At 36.6% G+C, this 22,041-nt stretch overlaps 2 protein-coding genes, 1 long non-coding RNA gene and 1 pseudogene across 4 annotated transcripts; 3 read left to right on the forward strand and 1 right to left on the reverse strand.

Moving 5' to 3' along the window:
- Positions 1 to 1,500: 1,500 nt before the first annotated feature.
- On the reverse strand, positions 1,501 to 21,683 carry LOC107687635 (interferon-induced 35 kDa protein homolog). 2 transcript variants are annotated; one of them, XR_001634147.1, is made up of 11 exons: positions 21,619 to 21,683; positions 21,101 to 21,130; positions 20,946 to 21,017; positions 20,706 to 20,864; positions 20,501 to 20,617; positions 20,103 to 20,247; positions 19,081 to 19,187; positions 18,782 to 18,968; positions 18,599 to 18,705; positions 17,616 to 18,516; positions 1,501 to 1,514 (listed from the first exon to the last, which is right to left on the reverse strand). XR_001634147.1 is itself a non-coding variant. In XM_016485035.1 (10 exons), exons 2-10 carry the CDS (start codon positions 21,110 to 21,112, stop codon positions 18,316 to 18,318), a joined length of 1,107 nt encoding a protein of 368 aa, XP_016340521.1. In that variant the 5' UTR covers positions 21,113 to 21,130; positions 21,619 to 21,683; the 3' UTR covers positions 17,613 to 18,315. The 2 variants fall into 2 exon arrangements, 1 of the variants encoding a protein (XP_016340521.1); XM_016485035.1 differs by lacking the exon at positions 1,501 to 1,514 and having other exon boundaries at positions 17,613 to 18,516.
- LOC107687637 (uncharacterized) lies at positions 1,739 to 2,047 on the forward strand. Its single transcript, XR_001634148.1, has 3 exons — positions 1,739 to 1,773; positions 1,860 to 1,898; positions 2,010 to 2,047. It is a non-coding gene; the product is annotated as an uncharacterized LOC107687637 (long non-coding RNA).
- Positions 2,442 to 5,372, forward strand: LOC107687636 (17-beta-hydroxysteroid dehydrogenase 14-like; annotated as a pseudogene).
- Positions 6,274 to 17,046, forward strand: LOC107687634 (branched-chain-amino-acid aminotransferase, cytosolic-like). The gene is made up of 11 exons (XM_016485034.1): positions 6,274 to 6,464; positions 8,126 to 8,200; positions 8,669 to 8,869; positions 9,825 to 9,935; positions 10,080 to 10,199; positions 10,282 to 10,445; positions 13,046 to 13,188; positions 15,018 to 15,103; positions 15,419 to 15,559; positions 15,663 to 15,737; positions 15,850 to 17,046. Exons 1-11 carry the CDS (start codon positions 6,447 to 6,449, stop codon positions 15,889 to 15,891), a joined length of 1,176 nt encoding a protein of 391 aa, XP_016340520.1. The 5' UTR covers positions 6,274 to 6,446; the 3' UTR covers positions 15,892 to 17,046.
- Positions 21,684 to 22,041: the final 358 nt, after the last annotated feature.

The raw sequence follows: 22,041 nt of genomic DNA on the forward strand, positions 1-22,041 counted from the left end.
CGGATTTAGAAGATATAAGCAGTCAAAGCTTGCAGTTCGTCACTTCCGCCAAAATGGATCAACGATTTTTTTGACGTCACCTCGTACTTCAGCTTCTCATCAAATCTTCTGACCAATCAAATGCTCTATAGAATCCGAAGCGCCCGCCCCCTACACTATAAATAGATGCTGAAGCTGGTTGAGATCGGTCATTTGTTTACAGTGTAGTATTTCCTGTACAGTGAATGGAACTAGTGCACAATGTAGGCGATAGGAAACGATTCAGACAGTGTAAATATGCTTTGGATTGGGGCAAATGTGTTGTTTCACGCGAACCCGGCAGCGGGCACAGTCTGATCCGGACTTTAGCTCCGGTCCAGCCAGTACTGCAATCAGTTCTCCTTGCGCCTTTATATTAAAAATAATGATGTACTTGTGGTGTGTGTGTGTGTGTGTGTGTATATATATATATAAAAAGAATAAATAAATAGAACAAAATAAAAAAATAAAGACTGCAAGTGACGTCGCTAGCGGAAGTGCAAATGTCTGAGAGTGCAAGTCTGATAGTGCAAATCTGAGAGTGCAAATGCGAGGCTGCAGCCAGACCCTTTTGCTTCTGGTGTGTCATTCAGCGTGATTCCACCTTCACTTACTGCAATCGATAACAAATTGTGATTGAATGGTAATTTTGTCCTACGACAAGCTTCTCGCGTGACAGAACACTTCTACTGCTTGCTCTGATCACCCAGTCGTAAAGGAATTTGGAAATACAGGACGAAACGGGATTTTTTTTCAAAATAAATCGGACTCGGGACACTAAAAATAGAGTTGAAATACGGGACTGTCCCGGAAAAAAACGGGACGTCTGGTCACCCTATTTATAGAACAAAAGTTACTAGAAATATGTATTACTTTTTTTCAGTTCAGTTCTTACCTTAAATTCTAAGCACCCAAAACTACAAGTACCATAACCTATGTGACGTTTCTGTTGACACTATGGGAAATCTGATTCCCCGCCCCCTGCAAACTGGTTCTCTTGGACAGTTTGTTTCAACGAACCCGATCAATATATACATTTATTTTAAAAAAGTAATGTGTAAGTGCATGGCTGATTTACATGTTATTCCATCAAATAATAATACAAATATAAAATAATAATTTTAATAATAATTACAATAATACTTATTATTATCATTATTATTATTATTATTATCATCATTATTATTAGTAGTAGTAGGCCTAGAAGAATAAAACAATTACATAGATTTGAAAAAGCTTTAGCAGTTTATCATTTTATGGTTTTAGGATTTAGTTTGAATATTACATATAGGTTTGAATATTACAAATATTTCCATATTAAAATTGAGATCAATTATAAAATCTAATGTATTTTTGTGCTATTTTGTGAATAAAAATAATTATTGCTTTTAGGCCTAAATAATTTTAAAATAATTAGAATGGTGATGTAGTACTTTTCATTTCATGATACATAGTATGCAACATAGTTTTAAATGTATTATTTATTATTGTAATATCTTCTTACATTGAAGCCATTAATCAGTGTGATTGACAGCTTTGGCCAAACACACTGTTTTGTAAACAACGCTGGGTGGCGTAAATCGACGTGTTATTCGCCTTTGCACTGATAGTATCTCATTCAATTTTTTCAAAGCGCCAAATATGATATTTAAACGCGGATTTTTTTTTTTTTTCAAGTCTAACGCATATAAGGCATTATATGCGTTAGACTGCGTTATACTAGAGGCATTGGAAGGGGCATCGTTAAAGTGTTTGGTACGGGTTTATCATATTTATCTTTCCATTAAGTAATCAAAAGTAAAGGGAGAGTAAGTCAAATTAATTTCGTGTTTGCTTTGTAGTGCAAAACGGAGCCAAAGTTGTGTTCTGCGCACAAGAGAGTATGTGATTGATTTAAATAGCCTTTTGACTGTACGCCTCTCGCCAATAAATGCAATAACGTTTCCTTCTTTCTTTCTTTCTTTTTTTTTTTTTTTTGTTACAATTGTCAGCTGAGTTGCCTGCTGGCCAGTCTTTTGAGTCTGTGCTGCAGAATTCATGAGAACCCAAAGAAACGTGCATTTCGTTTCCTCATTCAAGTCCTCGATTTACGCATGTCTGTAGTTTATTAGTAACTTACATAGAGTGACTCTTGACTCGTTTGTGCAACTCTAGTTCAGTCAGAAGGATATTTACACTGATGATTTTTGTGGAAATATTTATATTGATAGTGTTCTTTTTTTTTTACTTTGTAATATCTGTTGGGACAAAGTATATAAAATACAACATAATTTTTGTATCAATTATAAAATGATTAAAAAAAAAAGTGTGTTACAAAATACAGCTGCTTTGCAAACCTCACACACTCCAGCACGCATGCTCAGTTTTCTACAGCGGTTCTGCAGACTATCAGACATGATGTCCGATAGAGAGACTGTTCTCAGTTCAGTCTGCTGGAGCTTTGGAGTTTTGGAGCACCTGCTGGAGCAGCGCTGTTGAGTTAGGAAGAGCTGGGGAAACCGGAATAGGATCATATTTCAGACGATTCAGTCGGACTCAGCGAACCGGTTCATCAAGTTTACTAAAAAGCTTCAAAAGATCGATTCGTCCATGAAGCGATCATCTCTAGTTGACACACACACAAGACCGGTTACTACTTCTCTATCAGATGATTTAGTACACTAGAAATGGCTTACTCGAGCAGACTCTGTCAGCCTGTGCAGAAATTTGACATTATTTACATTTGCTGCATAAGTATACATAAGTGAACGTATATTGTACAGTAGTAACATATGGCTTGTGCGCAGCGTTATGTCAACAAAGTTGTCATCGTCACTGGGGGCACTAGAGGCATTGGAAGGGGCATCGTTAAAGTGTTTGGTACGGGTTTATCATATTTATCTTTCCATTAAGTAATCAAAAGTAAAGGGAGAGTAAGTCAAATTAATTTCGTGTTTGCTTTGTAGTGCAAAACGGAGCCAAAGTTGTGTTCTGCGCACAAGAGAGTATGTGATTGATTTAAATAGCCTTTTGACTGTACGCCTCTCGCCAATAAATGCAATAACGTTTCCTTCTTTCTTTCTTTCTTTTTTTTTTTTTTTTTTTACAATTGTCAGCTGAGTTGCCTGCTGGCCAGTCTTTTGAGTCTGTGCTGAATAAGGAAGGACTGGGATCATGCACGTCTGTGTCATGTGACCTGACAAAAGAGGACGACATCAAGGTAAGCCACTGGCGTTCATGTGGCATTCATAACATCTCTGGCTTACTCCTTTCTTTTTTCTTCTTAAACTTGTATTTACATAAGAGCACATACATAATGCAGAGGAAATGGATAAAATAATAGTAACACTTAACTAGCAGTTCAACTTTTATGGTTTTAGTTTTTATTTTTTTCATTTTTGAAAAGGGTTCCATGTAAAACTTGAGATCAGTAATATAAAATATAATGTATAAACGATTTTTGTGCTGTTTTGTGGGTTAAGTTTTTAAAAAATAAGTATAATTACAATGTAGTTTACTTTTACATGATGCATAAGGACTTTTCCAAAACAAATATGTCATATAGTTCTAAATGTATTGTTTCATTAATTTTATTGTCATGTCTTGAAGCGATTAATCAATGTGACGATCGAGAGGTTTGGCAAATAGACTGTTTGGTGAACAACGCTGGGTGGCGTAAATCAAAGTTTTATTCACCCTTGTTATTTTATGTACTTTAAACTTTTTTATTTGTTCTACACTCTTTATTTTAACAAGGAACTTTTGGATTTATTTGGAGAAAAAATATATTTATTAAAAAAATATTTACAAAACAGTAATGAAGATAAATATTTTTCTAAATAAATTGTCTAATAAATTAATAAATAAATAGTTTTCTATATATAAATCCCCTATCAGACCCACCTCACAAGACCACAGATGAAACCACTGCGGAAGAGTTTAGAGACCTGCTTAATCTGAACCTCATCAGTTACTTCCTTACTTCAAACGTAAGGAAGTGATGTAAAAAACTTTGGTCTCTTTATTTGTGCTGACCGACTTGTTTTTAACCTCTTTTCATTACCTCGGGGCAGTATGCCCTGTCGTTTTTGCGTAAAACACAAGGAAACATCATCAATTTGTCCAGCCTTGTCACCTCAATAGGTCAGAAAGATGCGGCTCCCTATGTGGCAACCAAGGTGAGTTTCTCTGCTTGTCCTGAGTGCTTTACTTGATCATCTTACAAGTTGGAAGTAACAGTAATACTCACATATATGCACAAGGGGGCGATCACCGCTATGACTAAAGCAATGGCTGTGGATGAGAGTCGCTATCAAGTGAGAGTGAACTGGTGAGTGACATTACCCCCAATACCCCTGACAGCTAAGCTGTCCCTTACTTTTTCATTTAGATCTAAAGTATTCAGGATTTTCTCTATTTCAGATCCAATTGAATTTCCATCTGTGAACATGCTGTTTATTAACATTCAAACTCTTTTATAGCATCTCTCCAAGCAATATAATGATGCCTCTGTGGGAGGAGCTTGCTGGCCGCACAGAAGACGCTGCTGCCACTATTAAGGGGGGAGAAAATGCTCAGGTAGGTGTTCATAAGGTTAAATATGCAATGCTATTCTGCTGAATATATTCTAGTAACATATTTCTACTCAACAGCTGATTGGTCGAATGGGAACGGAGACTTCTTCTTGGCAGCTGATGCCACTTTCTGTACTGGGATAGATTTGTTTCTGAGCGGGGGGGGGAGCTGAACTGAACTACAGCTTCAAAAGCCAAATTCCATAACCGGACAGTGATGGAAAGGCCCATGAAATAATATGGCTTAATTTCTCATCTCAGACAGCTTGTTTCATGCTGCTTCACAGTGCAACTATTTGCAGACTTTGCCATTTTTTTTATTTGAGTGAGGTTAAGTTTAATATTAAACAATCACATTATTGAAAGTTTACTGAAGTTCTAAGCAATTGAAAATTGTTTTTCTTTCACTTGCCATTTCGCACTTTCATGCCGCCTTATGATCAGGTAAATGGTGCAATAATTGTTCAATTTAAAGCCAACTGCATTTATTTGTATATCTAATAGTAATAGGATTTTTTGGGGTAATTAATTAATCTAAATGCTGAGTTTTTCATTTTTTAAATGCAAGTATTAGTTAAATATTATATGTAAGGGACCTGCACTGTGAATTACAGTACCATGAATGTGCAAAGACTTATTGGTGTTTACATGTAAACATTCCCTGGACTGTTTGTTACACAATAATCCAATTTTCAATTGTGATGTAGTGATTTTTTAAATCTGTAATGACTTTTGACAGGTTGTGATTTGCTTCATACACAAAATTATTTGTATTCATTAAAAAAAAACAATCAATTTACACTCAACACTCATTTTCCGCTCGTTTGTAGTCAAATTATTTTACTTAATATTAGCTAGAAAAAGTATGTCAGAAGCATGGCCAATGCCACTAATGGGGATTATTCTGATATAATGATATAAGACAAGTTAATACTGTTGTTAGTCGTTTGATATCAAAATGTTGTGGTTAGTCCTTAACTACATTAAACAGCTGGAAATGCATTGCATTATATGCAAGTTACAAGACAGTAAATAAATAATAATCAGATTGATGTAAATTTGGTAGCAATGCCTAATATAGATTTCAGAGTTTGAGACAGAAAATTAAATTCAAAGAAAGAAAACCCAATTCAATTTAATATGCAAATGGGAACTAGGTTTCTGTGTAATCTAAAGCCATACAGCCTGGTTTTCAATAGTGACCAACACAGGTGACAGGCTATTTTTATTTTCATCACATCATCAGCTGAAGGTATTGACAGAACATATTTCTTCAAATGTCCAAAAGCCAATAATTTAACCGGATCGGACCAACGCCTCATATACTGGCCAATGACTGGAATGTTTCCTCATAACCTTGTTTAACCCCGCTGATTGCGTAGATTTGACCCTTTACTTTTTTATCCAATCAGATGCGAGAGACCCGTCACTCCTACCTTACTATTAACCCTTTGATGGACAGGAATAGTTTTGTTTGGAACGTTAATGACTTTTAAAATTCATATATAGATGATAAATAGTATGATGATTATATAATCGACTCATACCTATTTATTAAGTTTATCATATGTATTTAGAAAAAAAATATCCTCCTTATTTAGAAAGCAGCATCTGACTTGTTATTATGGCTTTATCCTGGTGACAAAACGAATAATAATATTTAGCATATTTCAAACAAGCCTTCTGATGCACATATCTCACTGGTCTGTGTTGAAAACAATGCGAATGCGCTTAAAGAAATAATAAAGAACCCTTGAAGGATTCAAACCCTGAGCACTTTGCCGCTGTTTTCTTAGGGGTCCAATCCGGAACGCAGGGAGTCCCGGGCTGCTGCTCCCACTCGGACTAGTTTACATTCATCTCAACACAGCAGCGATGGCAGCGATCAGGACGGTGAGTTCAAAGATCATTTCACCCATCTCCCCCACCACATCTCCAAATCCTTCTGTCAATAATTAACGGCTCTGTCTAAACACCGTATGTGGAGAATATTTAACAGAACCGAATTTTGCAGCTTTAAACTGCAGATCATCATCGTCGTTGCAAATCGACAACACGCAAGTTTCAATTATCACATGAGCGGGATGCATGTTTTTAAGTGTTTGATGTTAGATTTGGATAAAACATCAGAGGGTCATTTGTTGTTTCATTCTCAAATCTGTCTGTAAATCTCCAGACGCGGATGAACGCGTAATGAATGAGAGAGAGAGAGAGAGAGAGAGAGAGAGAGAGAGAGCAGCTTTCCACGTATTTCCGTATGAACGCACGCGCCTGTGGCAAGCCGTGTTAACAATCGTTCATAAAAATATACAAAATGTGTTTTTGTTAACGTTGCCAGCACTTTTCTAAGAAATTACTAATAATATTTCTAAAATGATTAGTAGGATTTACAATTTTACTTGTAACTATTTATTAGATACAGATGCTATAATTCATTCCAGTAATCGTGATCAATGTCTTTTTAGTTGAGTCACTAGTATTCCTTTGCTATTAGTCACTGTCCAACAAGTAACTATTCCACTTTTACTGCTTACAGTTTGCAAATGTAATCAATAGGTGTCTGTATTAACTACCTAGGCCTACTTCTGACTATGTAATCCACTTGTTGCTGCTATTCCTGTTTTACTTGTAACTTGTCATGAGGGGCTAGTACTTATATTTTAGTTACATGTAACTAAATGTTTAATCTTACTAGATTTTAATATTGAAATTTAATTTTTAAATGTTGAACAATACAATTTTGACCAGTCATTACATATAAGTAAAAAGCCATTGTGTAAATAGTGAGATAAAAAAAAAAAATCTTACAATTGAGTTACATAGTAGAGTCCTAATTCTAGTAAAAAAATATATACTACTTAAATAATAGTTACCAGTAATACTGGGATACTACTCGGAAGTGAATAGTTGCAACTTTTGCCTTTGAATTCTTTCCAAATTTGTTACCAGTAGCGTTGGTGTTATATTTACTTGACAATATTTTGGTAGTGACTAGTAGCAAAGAGATAATTGAATGAATAATTATTATAGTGAAGTTGAAAACAATACTAGCACCTATTGTGTTACTTATTAATAATGAAAATAATACTAGTTGCAGTAAGATATGCTAGTTAGTTTTTCAGGAGCTAATGGTAAAACATCTTGCCATAAGACGCTTTTGCCTGCCAAATTATGCACAGAGTTTGGCAAGGTCACCGGACAGAGCTATGGTGTAGCCCTGCTACATTATTTATTATGTAAACAAATATCTAATAAAAACTAAATGAAAACAGTAATATAAGTAGGATTAGTGTGTGTCTTAGAGTAAAATAGGCAAACACACATTCACTTTCTTTGCTTTGCTCGTTCACTCGGTTTTTTTAGCTATTAAAAGCACTGTTACAGTGTGAGCCATCTGTCTCCTTGTGCACAAATGAAGGTATATACAGCTGGTACATACTCAACCTTCACATCTCACGAGGGCTAAACAACAGCTGTCAAGAACAACATGCTCTGTGTCTGATTGGGCTATGGAAGGAAACGGTTGAAGTCACACTCTGTTTCTGTGTTTTAAGGCCCTGAATAGACGCTTTCTTCAGCCTCTCTCCCTGTCATGTGGGTCGTTGCGGTTCATCAGCTCCACCTTCAAGGTACTGAAACAAACCTGTTGTGCCAGGTTTATGCACTACTTTTATTTCCATGCTACCACAAGTCAGTCTGGGTCTATGATTGTGTGTTTGTTTTATTTGGCTCAGAGTTTACGATCACAAGTTTTACGGCTCATCCTGAGTTGCATTTTCTGAAGTGTTAAGCAGGCCACGGTGTCGCCTTGTGGGATCTGACGTCTCTTTTCTTTGTGCTTTTGCTTTCTTGCATGCTTTCTCCACCCCCCTCCCCAACTCCTCCCTTCCCTTCTCACCACAATTTAATTTAATTAAATTTCCATAAAAGCTTGACTGGCATGATGAATCCAGATTCATTTTTCAAATGCATGTGCAATCAGTGATAATGAATAAACATCTCTCCACGTGCCCACTTTACTCCCTGCCCCTCTCTGTCTTTTCGTTTTCTCTCCCTCTTTTTCTGTCTCTCTCTCTCTCCCCGGTTGTTTGTGTCAGGCTGCAGATCTTACCATAGAGAGGAACCCTGCACTGAAGCCAAAGCCAGACCCCTCAACCCTTGTGTTCGGCAAGCAGTTTTCAGACCACATGCTGACAGTCAGCTGGTCTGAAGCAGGAGGATGGCAGGCACCTCAGATCAAGCCCTTCCAGAATCTGTCCCTTCACCCTGCTTCCTCAGCCCTGCATTACTCCATAGAGGTGAGGGAGTGTGTGAGCCACATGGCTCTTACTACCTTTTTGTCATTTATTCAAAATAAAATTGACTTTATTTCCCAAGTCTGGTGTTTTTACCTGAATTCTATCAGATGCTCTGCCACAACATAGAAATGAAATGTCTGCAGTTTTTTTTCTTGATATTGTAATTGCAATCATTAATTTTCGAAATATTGCCTTTAATAATTATTATTATTTTATGTATGTATAAGTTGTTTATAATTCTACATTTTAAACATATTATCAAATTAGTTAATTTTATATTACATTAAATAATCTTGATAAATTATATAGTTAATTATGCAGCTCGACAATGATGTTATATGCAATACCTCTCTGAAGATTGGGGTCAGTATGATTTATTTTTTTTTTTTTATAAATTAATACTTTTATTCAGCAAAGGCGAAGAGACAGCAACGACATTAACAAGTTTACAAAAGATTTTTTATTTCAAATAAATGCTGTTCTTTCCTGTATTTATAAAGGAATCCTGATCACGTTTCCACAAAGATGTTAAGCAGCACAACTGTTTTCAACATTGATAGCAATAAGAATTTGAGCCCCAAATCAGCATATTAGATGATTTCTGAAGGATCATGTGACACTGAAGACTGGAGTAATGGCTGCCATCATAAGAACAAATGACATTGTAAAATATATTAAAATAGAAAATGGCTATTTTGAATTGTAATAATATAATATTTTTGCTGTATTTTTTTAAATAACTGCCTTGGTGAGCTTGTTAAGGCTGAGTCTTTGTATTGCTGCAGCTAGTATTTCCATGTCTTGTCTTAATATAGGTTTGTTTAATATGATCAATTTTGAACTGAAGTGAACTGTAGTGCTTACTAATGTTTAAGACAAATTTCCCCAAATTTGTCCTATTTATTTTTTATGACTCTTTTATTTATTTATTTTTGATATTCTGTTTTATTCTCAGCTATTTGAGGGCATGAAAGCTTTCCGGGGAGTAGATAACCGTATCCGTCTCTTCAGGCCTATGCTGAATATGGAGCGCATGTACCGGAGCACCGAGAGGAGCTGTCTGCCTGTTAGTCTTTATATTATTCCATAAGGCATTACTTCAGCTTATTGACTAATGCCCTGTGATATTATCACATTTCCACTTAGCCAATCTGTGTGCCGTATCCTCTCCCATCTCCATCAGCATGTTCTCTCTCTGTATCTCTCTTAGTTGTTTGATAAGGGCGAACTGATAAAGTGTATCAATAAACTGGTTGAGATCGACCGAGAATGGGTTCCTTATTCCACAGACGCCAGCCTGTACATCAGACCAACGTTTATAGGAACTGAAGTAAGAAACTTCCGGTATTAAAATATAATTTACTGAATGATTTTGGTCTTTTTATCTTTAATGGTGACCCTCCTTTTTGCAGCCTTCTCTAGGTGTGTCTCGAGCAGGTCATGCTTTGCTCTTCGTCATCATTGGGCCTGTTGGACCTTATTTTGCAACTGGAGGCTTTAGTCCGGTGTCATTGCTGGCAGATCCTCGATATGTCCGGGCCTGGAGGGGTGGCATTGGAGAATACAAGATGGGAGGGTGGGTTTGAACCAATGGTAACGAATAGCAACCAGCATCAAACTTCAATGTGCAAACGTGTCACAGAACGGTCGTATGCCACATATTCCAAGTGTTGTGGGGATATACAATAGGGTTTGGTGAAAAACAAACTGAAATGTAATTTTTTTTATTTAGCGAAAATCCTGGCCTTGGCAGTTGGTCTTCTGTATTCATGAGACTATTAGCGCCGCAATTCACATCGACTCACCCAGAAACCCAAACTTTGTCGGGTTTACCCTGCTAAATTAAAGCAGAAATATGGCACTGAACTCTTTGAAACCATTTTCTCCAGTTTGTATTTTCCGTAAGTGTATAAGCGAAAGTATTTCAAGTGTTAACTGTTCTGTAGTGTTGCATCAGAAAGTGTTTTGTTTTTTTGTTTTTTTTCTCTCGAGGTTGTTGGTAAGACGATCCCATTTTCAATGTCTCATTGCTGCAGGATAGTGATGTATCTTCTTGTTTGTTTTAATGGTGAGATCATGAATGGCAGAAGAGCAATTACACTTCTGCTGGAGCTTATTTTTTGTCACACTCCATTGCCCTTTGAATGACTCAAGGCATATATAGATATAGGCCCATATATATTTGGACAAAGGCACTTTTTTTTTTCTTTTAGCTGATGACCTAAACATTCAAGTTACAGTTATATACTGAATATGGGCTTAAAGTGCACACATGATCTTTAATTTGAGGGTATTCACATCAAAATTGGAGGAAAGGAATTTCAGCTCTTTAATATGTACCTCCCCCCTTTTTCAAGGGACCAAAAGTAATTGGACAGTTGACTCAAAAGCCATTTCATGGACAGGCATGGGCTATTCCTTCGATATTTCTACATCAGTTAAGCAGGTAAAAGGTCTGGAGTTGATTCTAAGTGTGCCATTTGCATTTGGAAGCTGTTGCTCTGAACCCACATCATGCAGTCAAAGGATCTCTCCATGCAAGTGAAACAGACAATTGTTAGGCTTCAAAAACAAAACAAATCCATCAGAGAGATAGCAGGAACATTCGGAGTGGCCAAATCAACAGTTTGGTACATTCTGAGGAAAAAAGATCGCACTGGTGAGCTCAGCAACATGAAAAGGCCTGGACGTCCACAGAGGACAACTGGTGGATGATCGGAGGATCCTCTCCATGGTAAAGAAAAACCCTTTCACAACATCCAGCCAAGAGAAGAACACTCTCCAGGAGGAAGACTGGTCACTGTCAAAGTCTACAATCAAGAGAAGACTTAACGAGAGCAAATACAGAGGGTTCACCACAAGGTGCAAACAAGGCCAGATTAGACTTTGCCAAAAAACGTATAAAAAAAGCCAGACCACTTCTGGAAAAGCATTCTTTGGACGACTGAAATTAAGATCAACCTGTACCAGAATGACGAGAAGAAAAAAAAGTATGGAGAAGGCTTGGAACAGCTCATGATCCAAACCAAAGCATACAACATCATCTGTGGAACATGGTGGAGCGTGCATGGGTTACTGGTGTTTAGTGAAGACGTGACAGAAGCAGCCAGATTAATTCTTTAGTGTATAGGGATATACTGTCTGCCCAGATTAAGCCAAATGCAGCAAAGTTGATTGATTGGGTGGCACAACATAGTACAAATGGACGATGACCCAAAACGTACAGCAAAAGCAACCCCAGAGTTTTTGAAGGTAAAACAGTGGAATATTCTGCAATGGCTAAGTCAATCTCCTGATCTCAACCCGATTGAGTATGCATTTCACTTGCTGAAGACAAAACTAAAGGCAGAAAGACCCCCAAACAAACAACAACTGAAGTCAGCTGCAGTAAAGGCCTGGTAAAGCAGCACAAAGGAGGAAACCCAGTCTCTGGTGATGTCCATGAGTTCCAGACTTAAGGTAGTCATTGCCTGCTAAGGATTCTAAACAAAATATCAAAAATGAACATTTTACTTCTGATTATATTTATTTGTTCAATTACATTTGAGTCCCTGAAAATGGGGCGACTGTATAAAAATGGTTGTAATTCCTAAGCATTTTATGTTATATTTCTGTTCAACCCCACTGAATTAAAGTCTGCACTTCAATTTAATCTTGTTTCATTTTAATTCTATTCTGGTGGCATACAGAGCCGAAATTATGAAAATTGTGTCAGTGTCCAAATGTATATGGACCTAACTGTATATTCCACTATTGTCATGCCACTTGTGAGTTTTGAAGTAGCTTTTCACATTCAGGTTATTCAGAGAAATACATTAGCTTGCACAGGCTGCAGTAGGCTGGTCATGTACAAGTTGCAACTTGGGATCATTGTAAATTCTTTGCAGTCTGCTGACCCTTTACACTAATGCAGCTCTGGTTTTCTGTTTATGTGCTGTATCTGTCCCCACTCACATCTAATATCAGTCCTTATCTTACTGTCCCATTATGCATTTAAGGTCCTCTTCAGCAAAGCTGGCGCTGCTGTCCTGAGTGTTCAGATTATCTGTTTATATTATGATTTGCAGTGCTTTCACTGTTCGTTATAAACCTCTTACTTTAAAATATTTAGTTTCAATGTAATAATGTTTTGTGGCCTCAATGCATCTCTTGTGATTGTGGTTTTATGTTTCTTAGTAACTACGGGCCGACAATTGCTGTTCAGAGTGAGGCGGCCAAGCAGAAATGCCAGCAGGTCCTTTGGCTGTACGGAGAGAATGAGGAGATCACGGAGGTTGGAACCATGAATCTCTTCATCTACTGGACCACAGAGAAAGGAGGTGAGAAAGGGAGAATAGCTTCTAGAAACTGAATTAAAAGCTTCTGCAGTCCAAACATATGTTTGTAGGTGCAGACGTGTGCTTTAGTACCCAAAATGTGCTTATTTAAATGTACACATTGTAACTGTTGGCACTTTAGTGGTTAATAAACAAAACTGCATGCGGCTTGTGGAAAAATATTTTAGCCAGAGCTACTTCTCTCTGTTTATGGATATGACGAGTCGAGCAGGTACTGGGTACTCCACAGCGGTTGTTGTCCCAACAGGTCTACAGAAACAATCGTCACAACTCATCCCATTCATGTCAACAAAGGCACTTAAAGGGATAGTTCACCTAAAAATGAAAATTCTGTCATTAATTACTAATGTAATCTCATGTCGTTCCAAACCCGTAAGACCTTAGTTCATCTTCAGTACACATATTACGATATTTTTAATTAATAGACAGCAACGCAACTACCACGTTCAAGGCCCAGAAAGGTAGTAAGGACATCATTAAAATAGTCCATGTGACATCTGTGGTTCAACTGTAATTTTATGAAGCTACGAGAATACATTTATTCTTCCGTGTCAGTCTTCGATCCGCGTTCATGAGAGTAAGGTACTTGCACACTGAGTCCGAAATTTTCGTATGAGTTTTTTCGTATTCGTCATCTTTTCCTATCAGAATGATTGCTACGGATGTAAAAACTCAGAAAATCGAACCTGGTCCGAATATTTTTTTTACTACGGATGAAAGTTTCGGAGGCAGTGTGCAAACATGATTGACACAACACAAGGTCGTATTTATTTTTTAATGTGGGAAAATTTTGGACGATAATTTCGGATTCAGTGCGCAAGGACCTTAAGGTTGAACCACTGATGTCACATGGACTATTTTAAAGGGGTCATATGATGCGATTTCAATTTTTCCTTTCTCTTTGGAGTGTTACAAGCTCTTGGTGCATAAAGAAGATCTGTAAAGTTGCAAAGACTAAAGTCTCAAATACACAAAATAATGTTCTTTTTAGGAGCATCATATGACCCCTTTAATGATGTCCTTACCTTCCTGGGACTTGAACGTGGTAGTTGTGTTGTTTTCTATAGAGGGTCAGAAAGCTCTCGGATTTCATCACAAATTGTGTTCTGAAGATGAATGAAGGACTTACAGGTTTGGAACGACATGAGGGCGAGTAATTAATGACAGAATTGTTATTTTTCTGTGAACTATTGCCTTTGTTGACACATTATGGACCAGTTGTAACTCTTTTTTTCTGTAGACAGTATGTTATATTGTTTTAGGAATAAAACAAAAGCATACTACCCATACTTTTTTGTGTGTAAAAATACCTAACAGGGTTCTGCATTCATGAAACACTTGGAAATATGAGACAATCATGATTTGCAAGCCTAGAAATGTCTTGAAAATAAATAAAATAAAGTTATGGAAATCTCTATCATGAACATTTGTTCAAATTTAAGTTGTGCTCTTCTCTACAATATTTAAATGTCTAGAAATATTTTTGTGTGTGTGTGTAGTCTCTATCGAGTGATTTTTAAAAATCCTTATTCGATAATCATGAAGGAATAAAAAAAGTAATCAATAAAATGGTATGGAAGCCCTGACAAGAAAAAAAAAATTCACAGTGTATATTGCTTCCGGGCCATTTCTCACTCTCAAAACAGCAAGGTTAAGTCAAGTCAACTGCATGTGCAGTGTGGCCTGCTGTATAGTTTGTCAAGATGTTGACATTTAGTCATTTGGTTTTCCATGAAGAATGATTGTCTCCCTCTGCTGGTGGTAAAGTTTAATGCATCTTAATGTATTTGTTGACATTTGCATCTTTATAGAGAAAGAACTGGTCACCCCTCCACTGGATGGCATCATTCTTCCAGGAGTCACCAGGCAGTCGCTGCTGGACCTTGCTAGAGAATGGGTGAGAAACAAGAATGGAAAGGGGGAAGTTTTTCAACTCTCACCTTCATGTGTTCTCTAAAACATTAATATCTATCTAGATTGCAATCCGATAATATTCAAGTAATTGACATATCAGTGACACATTAAGGACATGTGCTATTCTAGCACTATGGCATTCTTTTTAATACCGTGTAATACTATTAAAATACTATGGTATATGAACATGAAAATTGCTCAGTAACATGTTGCATATCAAGTACCAAGACGTCTGTTGCCATACCTGTATCATAGTTCTGCCATAGTACTGTTTGTAAGGGTTGCGTGTCTTTTTCAGGGGGACTTCAAAGTGACAGAGCGCAGGGTTTTAATGAAGGAGCTGATAGACGCTTTAGATGACGGACGGATTCTGGAGGTGTTCGGTTCGGGCACTGCATGCGTGGTGTGTCCAGTTGGCAGTCTGCTCTACAGAGGACAGGTAATGCTTCTCTAATGCAAATGTCCACTGTCAGTATCTTGCCAGTGTAATAAACATTTGTACATTTACTGCAAACACAGTTCTTCTTATTTAAATCTTTTAGACTTACCAAATTCCCACAATGAAGAACGGACCGGACCTTGCCAAGAGATTCCATAAGGAGCTCACTGACATCCAGGTAGAGAAGTTTTTCAAATAGCTCTTGAATTAATAATAAATTATTTTTTTCTTTCTTTCTTTCATTCCATTGTTACACTGTCTAAACCTCTGCTTTGTTTCTCTATGTACAGTATGGACGCATTCAGCGGGACTGGGCACCGGTGATCATCTAACTGATCTGACGCAGGTCTCATGTCTAAAACCTCTCATCTCAGGTGTTATTCTACAGTAACAACCTTTCTAAACCGAAAACCACCTATTAAATGTATGCAGTCTTTCCAAATGTCCTTACATGCTTGCTTGGATATCCATATGGCACAATTTGTAGCACTAGAGATCGTCCTTAAACCTAAGCTCAAGCGTCATAAGCCATAAGCAACTATAGGCAACAAGCAAATATTTTCTCCTTGCAATAGTTACTGATCCAATCTGTACACTTTTTTTTTTCTTTTTTTTATCAACCCATCATCTTTTGCTGTCTCCTAAAATGTTATTTTCCTACAAATTCAACTTCGACATCTGAGAAGGTTCAGACTTCAGCATGTAATCATTTTAACGTAAATGTTCGTTCACTGAGCTGCTTGTTTGTTTGTGTAACAGGAGAACAGACGTCACGATTTTCTTCCTTACTAGCAAGAGGACAGAGCTATTAATTTTGCATAAATTGAAACAGTTCTGTTTTTTTTTTAAAGACACTAAATTGGTCTTTTTAAGTCCACATTTGTAAAGAAAGTGTAAATGATTGTATATGTCTGTTTAGCGAAGGACAAAGACAATGTGTTATCGCCAGATTTAGATGATTTAAAACCATGAGCTGAACTTATGCACGCACAAAGGGCTTCAGGACGGCCCAGACATAGCAGCTCTTGAGACCACTAGAAAAGTCTTGATGTGATAATCGTAGGTGATCATTACTAGGCTCTGTGTGTGTTATCTATATGATATCCAGAACAACAATGTGACCTGTATGTACATGTGTTTGTGAAATATATGATGTTCACTGAACATGTAGAATGTATCGGTATTAACTTATTTCTGGTGTTGTTTTAATGGTTAGAATGCCTATCGTTCATTGTGAAACCCCCATTTTTTCTTCATTTTAAACTTGTATTTTAATCCATGCACTCCACATCTCTTGTGTCTAAGTGCCTGATGGAGTTGGCTGTTACTTTCTCTTTGTTGGCTGTATCTCACATTTTTACTGTGCTGAGGGGGCTGCTACTGCTGCACTAATGATTGGTTTGTTTTGTTTGAAGGGTTTTTCGGAGTAGATGTCTTTACTTTTTCTGTTACTGTATTTTTACAAATAAATTCCATTTGCTTCCAAATACGTAATATGCTTTTGGCTTCAACCGCCTACAAATATTTGTTTCTGAAAGTCTAGTTTGCTTGGTTAAGCATACATTTTGGTCAACGTTAATATTTGTAAAATGTTTAGGAACTTCTTGCACACATTATTTGCTAAATTTCAATAACCAAAAACATGTCTGGTTCATATTTTATCCTAAAAGAAATCAAAAAGTATAAGAAAAAGTAAAATTTGTAGTGCCATTAGGAATTTTGTGTAGTTCAATTTTTTTCATGACAATTAAGCCCATATCTGCCAACATTTCTCATTACTGTAATAACAACAATAGGATAATTATTCACCAGTGAGCATGACTGACTAAAAACTAAAAATCAAAATAGCCAAGCAAATATGCTTAAGTGTCACGTAAAGTCATAAAAAAGAAAAAAAATGTGTGTGTGTGTGTGTGTATATATATATATATATTGTCTTAAAATACAAATAACCTTCATTTTCATTGTGCAGAATATATTTTCTTTTTTTCTTTTAGATTTGGTTTCGTGAGATTCCTATTTGTGTGTTGCAAACATCACACTATAGTTTTGGTACATTTATTAAAGACTTTTTAAGATTTTATTGTTTTTGGGTACAGATAACATTTTGATAAATCTTTCCTGTGATTCCGATTAACTCATAAACCATGCCCCAATTTGATTGCATCTTTCATCTTAAAAAGACAAGAAATACAACTAAGAATTGTAAAAACTAAAAATTTGTATCCATTAATTAAGTATATTACTATAATAGGTAAAGAGAAGTAAAGATTACAGTAAATAAGAGGTGAAGAGATACATACTATATAACTTTTTGCAAGATGGATCCAAATTAGGAGTTCAATAAAGTCCATTATGAATTAAGGATCTATTTTGTCGTCTAAGGCCTGGGACACACTAGACGATTTTAAAACCGTGGGAGACCACAGACATGAAGACAGTTCAACCGATTTTTAGCCTTATAATCCTCTGAATGCACACTAGATGATTCGACCAGATCGCGAGACCACAAACTTGATAATTGTAGGAACGATTTCCCAGTGACACGTGATCTCACGAACACTTGCGAGCTCAAACGTGACTAGAGAAGAAAAACGTTGTCAGCTGGCTCTCCCGGCGCGCGTTCTGTATCAATTATTGATACAATAATTGATACAGATTGTCCGGGGATGCAAATCGGGCTTAAAATCGGCCTTAAAATCGTCTAGTGTGCGCTAGCCTAAAGGCAGCATTGGATCTCTGGGCTGTAGAGGTTTTTAGCTTTCGCTCTGGCTGTCCTCATCAAACAAAGCCAGGGTGGTGTGGCCTAGAGAGTTGTAGACGATGCCTTCCACCTCTCCGCCACCATTGGCCGTCTTCTGGAAGTGGATCTCCAGGTTGTCCTGCAAGTTATCTTTGTCCATGATGTCAGGGATGCCCGTCAGCAGCACTGTGCGCATGCACTCTGAGTCACAGATCTGAAAGGGAGCAACAGTCAGCTTACATAAACTATGCAGCATTAACAGTTGAAATTATTGCGACATACTCGATTCTTCTTACCTTCATCTGTGAAATTTCACCATTGAGGAATGGAGTGACCTTCACCTTGTGCTTCTTCTTACCAAAGTCTACATCATGATCTTGTTTGTCGGAGAGACCTTTGGCAACTGAAGACAAATAGAAATTAACAATTAAAAAAAAACACCTCAAGCATCATGCACTGAATAAATTTAGTTCACTTACTATTATCATCTACAAAGGTAATGACCACAGTGCCAGAGTCATGTAGCATGTCAGTGTCCTCCACCTCGCCACCTCCATTCCTCTTCCTAGAGAAATGGATGTCCAGTTTGTCTAGTACTCTCTCCTCGGGTTCTTCCTTTGGCAGGTTGGAGACTAGGATTCTGCGTGGGCACACCTGTGTTTCCATCTAACAGATGGAGAGAGAGCGTAGTTTTATATCACATTAGTCCATAGGAACACAGTGCAATCCAAATTAAACAATCCATGTTGGTAAATGGAAGTGAGCTTGTCTCCATTACCTCAACATTGCTGGGTACCAGGAATTGAATGCGTTTTGCCTGCACATTGATGGTACAGTCTCCAAGTTGCACCGAATGATCCTTTAGGTTCAATATTTTCTGAGCCACTAAGATGTAGTATCAGAAGAGATTTGAAGAGAGGTTAAAGCAATAAGCCACAAGAGGCATTGGTATGTGTTATAGTCATTTTAGTGTCTCAGTGTGAAAATCTATGGCAGTGGTTCATAACGGCCCAGACCCACTAGGGGTACTCGGCAAACTTCCAACGGGGTCTCAAGATAAAATTACTTAAGACATAATATTAAAAACAATTTAAACAAATAAAAAGATACTTTTATTATTTTATTTTAATCCCTCAACAATTTATTTTTCTTCTTTGAAGAGCCAAGGTTTCTACAGACTTAGAAAACCTGAATATACGAGGAAGCCTAATTATAAAAGTGTGATTTCTAAAGCAAGACAATTATGTGAAAAATCTATAAAATCTTAAAAAGGGATGCCATTTTTATAATGTATATACTATACATAATGTATTTTTTTGTGTTTATTAGGTAAAATCTTTAGTAAAAAATATATTCATATAAAAATAAAAAAATCTTTTTCTAGTACATTACGAACAACTAGAAGACTGCATTGGTTGAAAAGAATTGGATCACTAAAACTTAAACTACATTATTTAATTTTTTAATTTTAATTATAATTATTTTAGTTACTTTCAGTTATTAATTTAAAGAAACAAAGAGTGGCCATGTGTTAAAATAAGTTAAGAGTGGGCCTTCAAATAACAATGCAGTGCTTTGCAGTCAGTGTTGTTTCTGACGCAAAAGCCTTTTATTGTATGTTAAACAGTAGAAAAACTCCTTAAAATATATTAATGTGTTCCGCAGAAGAAAAAAAGTCATACAGGTTTGGAATGGCGTGAGTAAATGATGACGAATTGTTCTTTATCACAGGTGAACCTTTAAGCACATTTGACATTGTTTTTTATTGTGATGATGATGCTAGTTTGGACAATTACATACCATCCTTTTCCTCGAAGGTGATCAGTGCTGTTCCACCCTCCATCGGATAAACTATTCGGGGATTCACATCAAAACCCACAGCATGGGCTCCCTCTTTTGTATTTCCCCGAAACACAACCTTCCTCTCAGGCACCGCTGTAGAGATCTGTGGAGTCAATGTAGAGCCTCGTTAATAATCTCACAGTTGTTAAAGTGTCCATGGATTTTATTTAAAATAAACATTGCAACTTTAGGTTCAAATTTACATGAATATAAGGGGAAATATAGAAGATGTTTAGATTATTACTAAAAAGTATTTCAACATATTGTACTGATATACTGTAGAGCCACACAGTCCATTCAGTTCAATGGTTGCAGCTAAAATAAGCGTGAATATATTTGTTTTGACACTTTTAAACCTCAGTTTGCTTTTTCAGACTGCTGTTTTTACAGTCCAGGCTTTGCATCTCCTCCTTTATTTTCAGGATCTCTTTCTGCAGCTTGGTGTTCTCCTCCTGTACAGCTCTGCATTTCTCCTGCACCGAGGAGCCCATTACTACATTTAAAAAAAAAAGTCTTTAAATTAAGGGATATAATGAGTGTCTGGTCTTTTTTTTTACGGACCTTCTCTTTCTGAGTTGTCTTAGTACGTTTCTTGTTTTCTTCTTCACATAACGCTTTCTTTTCATTAGCTCGTTGTTTAAATTCCTTGGCATAGTATTTGTTGGTATCTATGCCATCTCTCAGTATTTGTTGTTCCTTCAGTATTGCTTCATATTGTGCCTGTGGACAGATGAGATGACATAATGATTAATAGGCCTAACTTGTATTCTGGTTGACGTACTTTTCAAGCCATTTACACACCTTGTATTTGTTGATCTCCAGTACACTGTCCTGACATCTCAAAGACTCACCGTCTGTAACAATGCTGAAATCCTAAATGGACAAACAGGGTCATTGTACTGAATAGAGAGTCGAATGCCAAAAAAAAATGTCTTTGCCAGAAGAACTTCCTTTACCTCAGCAGACATTTCTACCTACGCAAGAACCTGTGAACAAACAGAAAGTACTGTTATCTAGGACAGAAGAGTTTATAATCTATATGACCACCTTGTTTTTCATCGAATAGAATATTTTTAACGTCTGAACATAGCTGGTTATGTTTGGCTACTAAACTTAAGCTTTAGTAGGCCCATGAACTACATGAAGTTCAACAGCATGTGTTGTTGACGTCGCCAAAAGCGCTATAAAACAATTTAAATGAAATATATTAGACACTTTATTAGATGCCAGCATACACTTATTATTGTTCGTTTTTGAAAACAATGAGGAAAAATGCTGACATTAAATTCTTTCGCTTGTCATATAGCCTACGCTGCGTCTTACACGACTGCCTTTTTTAACAAAACATCACACAATTAACATAGTAACTTTTTGTAACGCGTGTCGTTTAAACAATTGTATACCTTTTTTGTTGTGTCATGATCATTTATTTTGTGCATAGGCCTAATCATAAATAAACAGATGAAACGCTTACCGTGATGAAGCAAACAGTAGAGAGAGCAGTTTCGCTTTCGTTTCAGGTATTAATCAGTGAAAAATATATTTACAAGCTCTATTCACCAGGGGGTGGTGTTGATCAATAAGATCTTTCTTTAACAGTAGCCTATATCAGTAGCCTATTAATTTGCATATCAAAATGTACCTACAATAAATATGGATATTTGTTTTAAAAAATCTATAAGATTGATATTCACTGTGATAGGGGCACCAAAGTATAGTTTGGCAGGCTACAGGAAAACTAGGTTTCAGTTCTACGTTCAGGTTGTGCTGATGTTGCCATAAATTAAACGCTATTTTTAATTCTAAATAGAATATTTGCATTAGGTTAATTTAACAGACTTTACATTATTAATTTATTCAAAGTGACTTACAAATGAGAGCAATAAAAAGTAAAAAG

This window comes from Sinocyclocheilus anshuiensis, unplaced genomic scaffold (assembly GCF_001515605.1).
Source record: "Sinocyclocheilus anshuiensis isolate Anshui unplaced genomic scaffold, SAMN03320099.WGS_v1.1 scaffold361, whole genome shotgun sequence".
Classification (NCBI taxonomy): Eukaryota; Metazoa; Chordata; class Actinopteri; order Cypriniformes; family Cyprinidae; genus Sinocyclocheilus; species Sinocyclocheilus anshuiensis.

Excerpts from the sequence above, each read along its gene's own strand:
- LOC107687634 (XM_016485034.1), top strand. Across the intron at positions 10,200-10,281 it reads CAACGTTTATAGGAACTGAA|CCTTCTCTAGGTGTGTCTCG; the intron begins GTAAGAAACTTC and ends TCCTTTTTGCAG. Across the intron at positions 13,189-15,017 it reads CTGGACCACAGAGAAAGGAG|AGAAAGAACTGGTCACCCCT; the intron begins GTGAGAAAGGGA and ends GCATCTTTATAG.
- LOC107687635 (XM_016485035.1), bottom strand. Across the intron at positions 20,865-20,945 it reads TGGAGATCAACAAATACAAG|GCACAATATGAAGCAATACT; the intron begins GTGTGTAAATGG and ends ATCTGTCCACAG. Across the intron at positions 18,517-18,598 it reads GTGAAATTTCACAGATGAAG|ATCTGTGACTCAGAGTGCAT; the intron begins GTAAGAAGAATC and ends GCTCCCTTTCAG.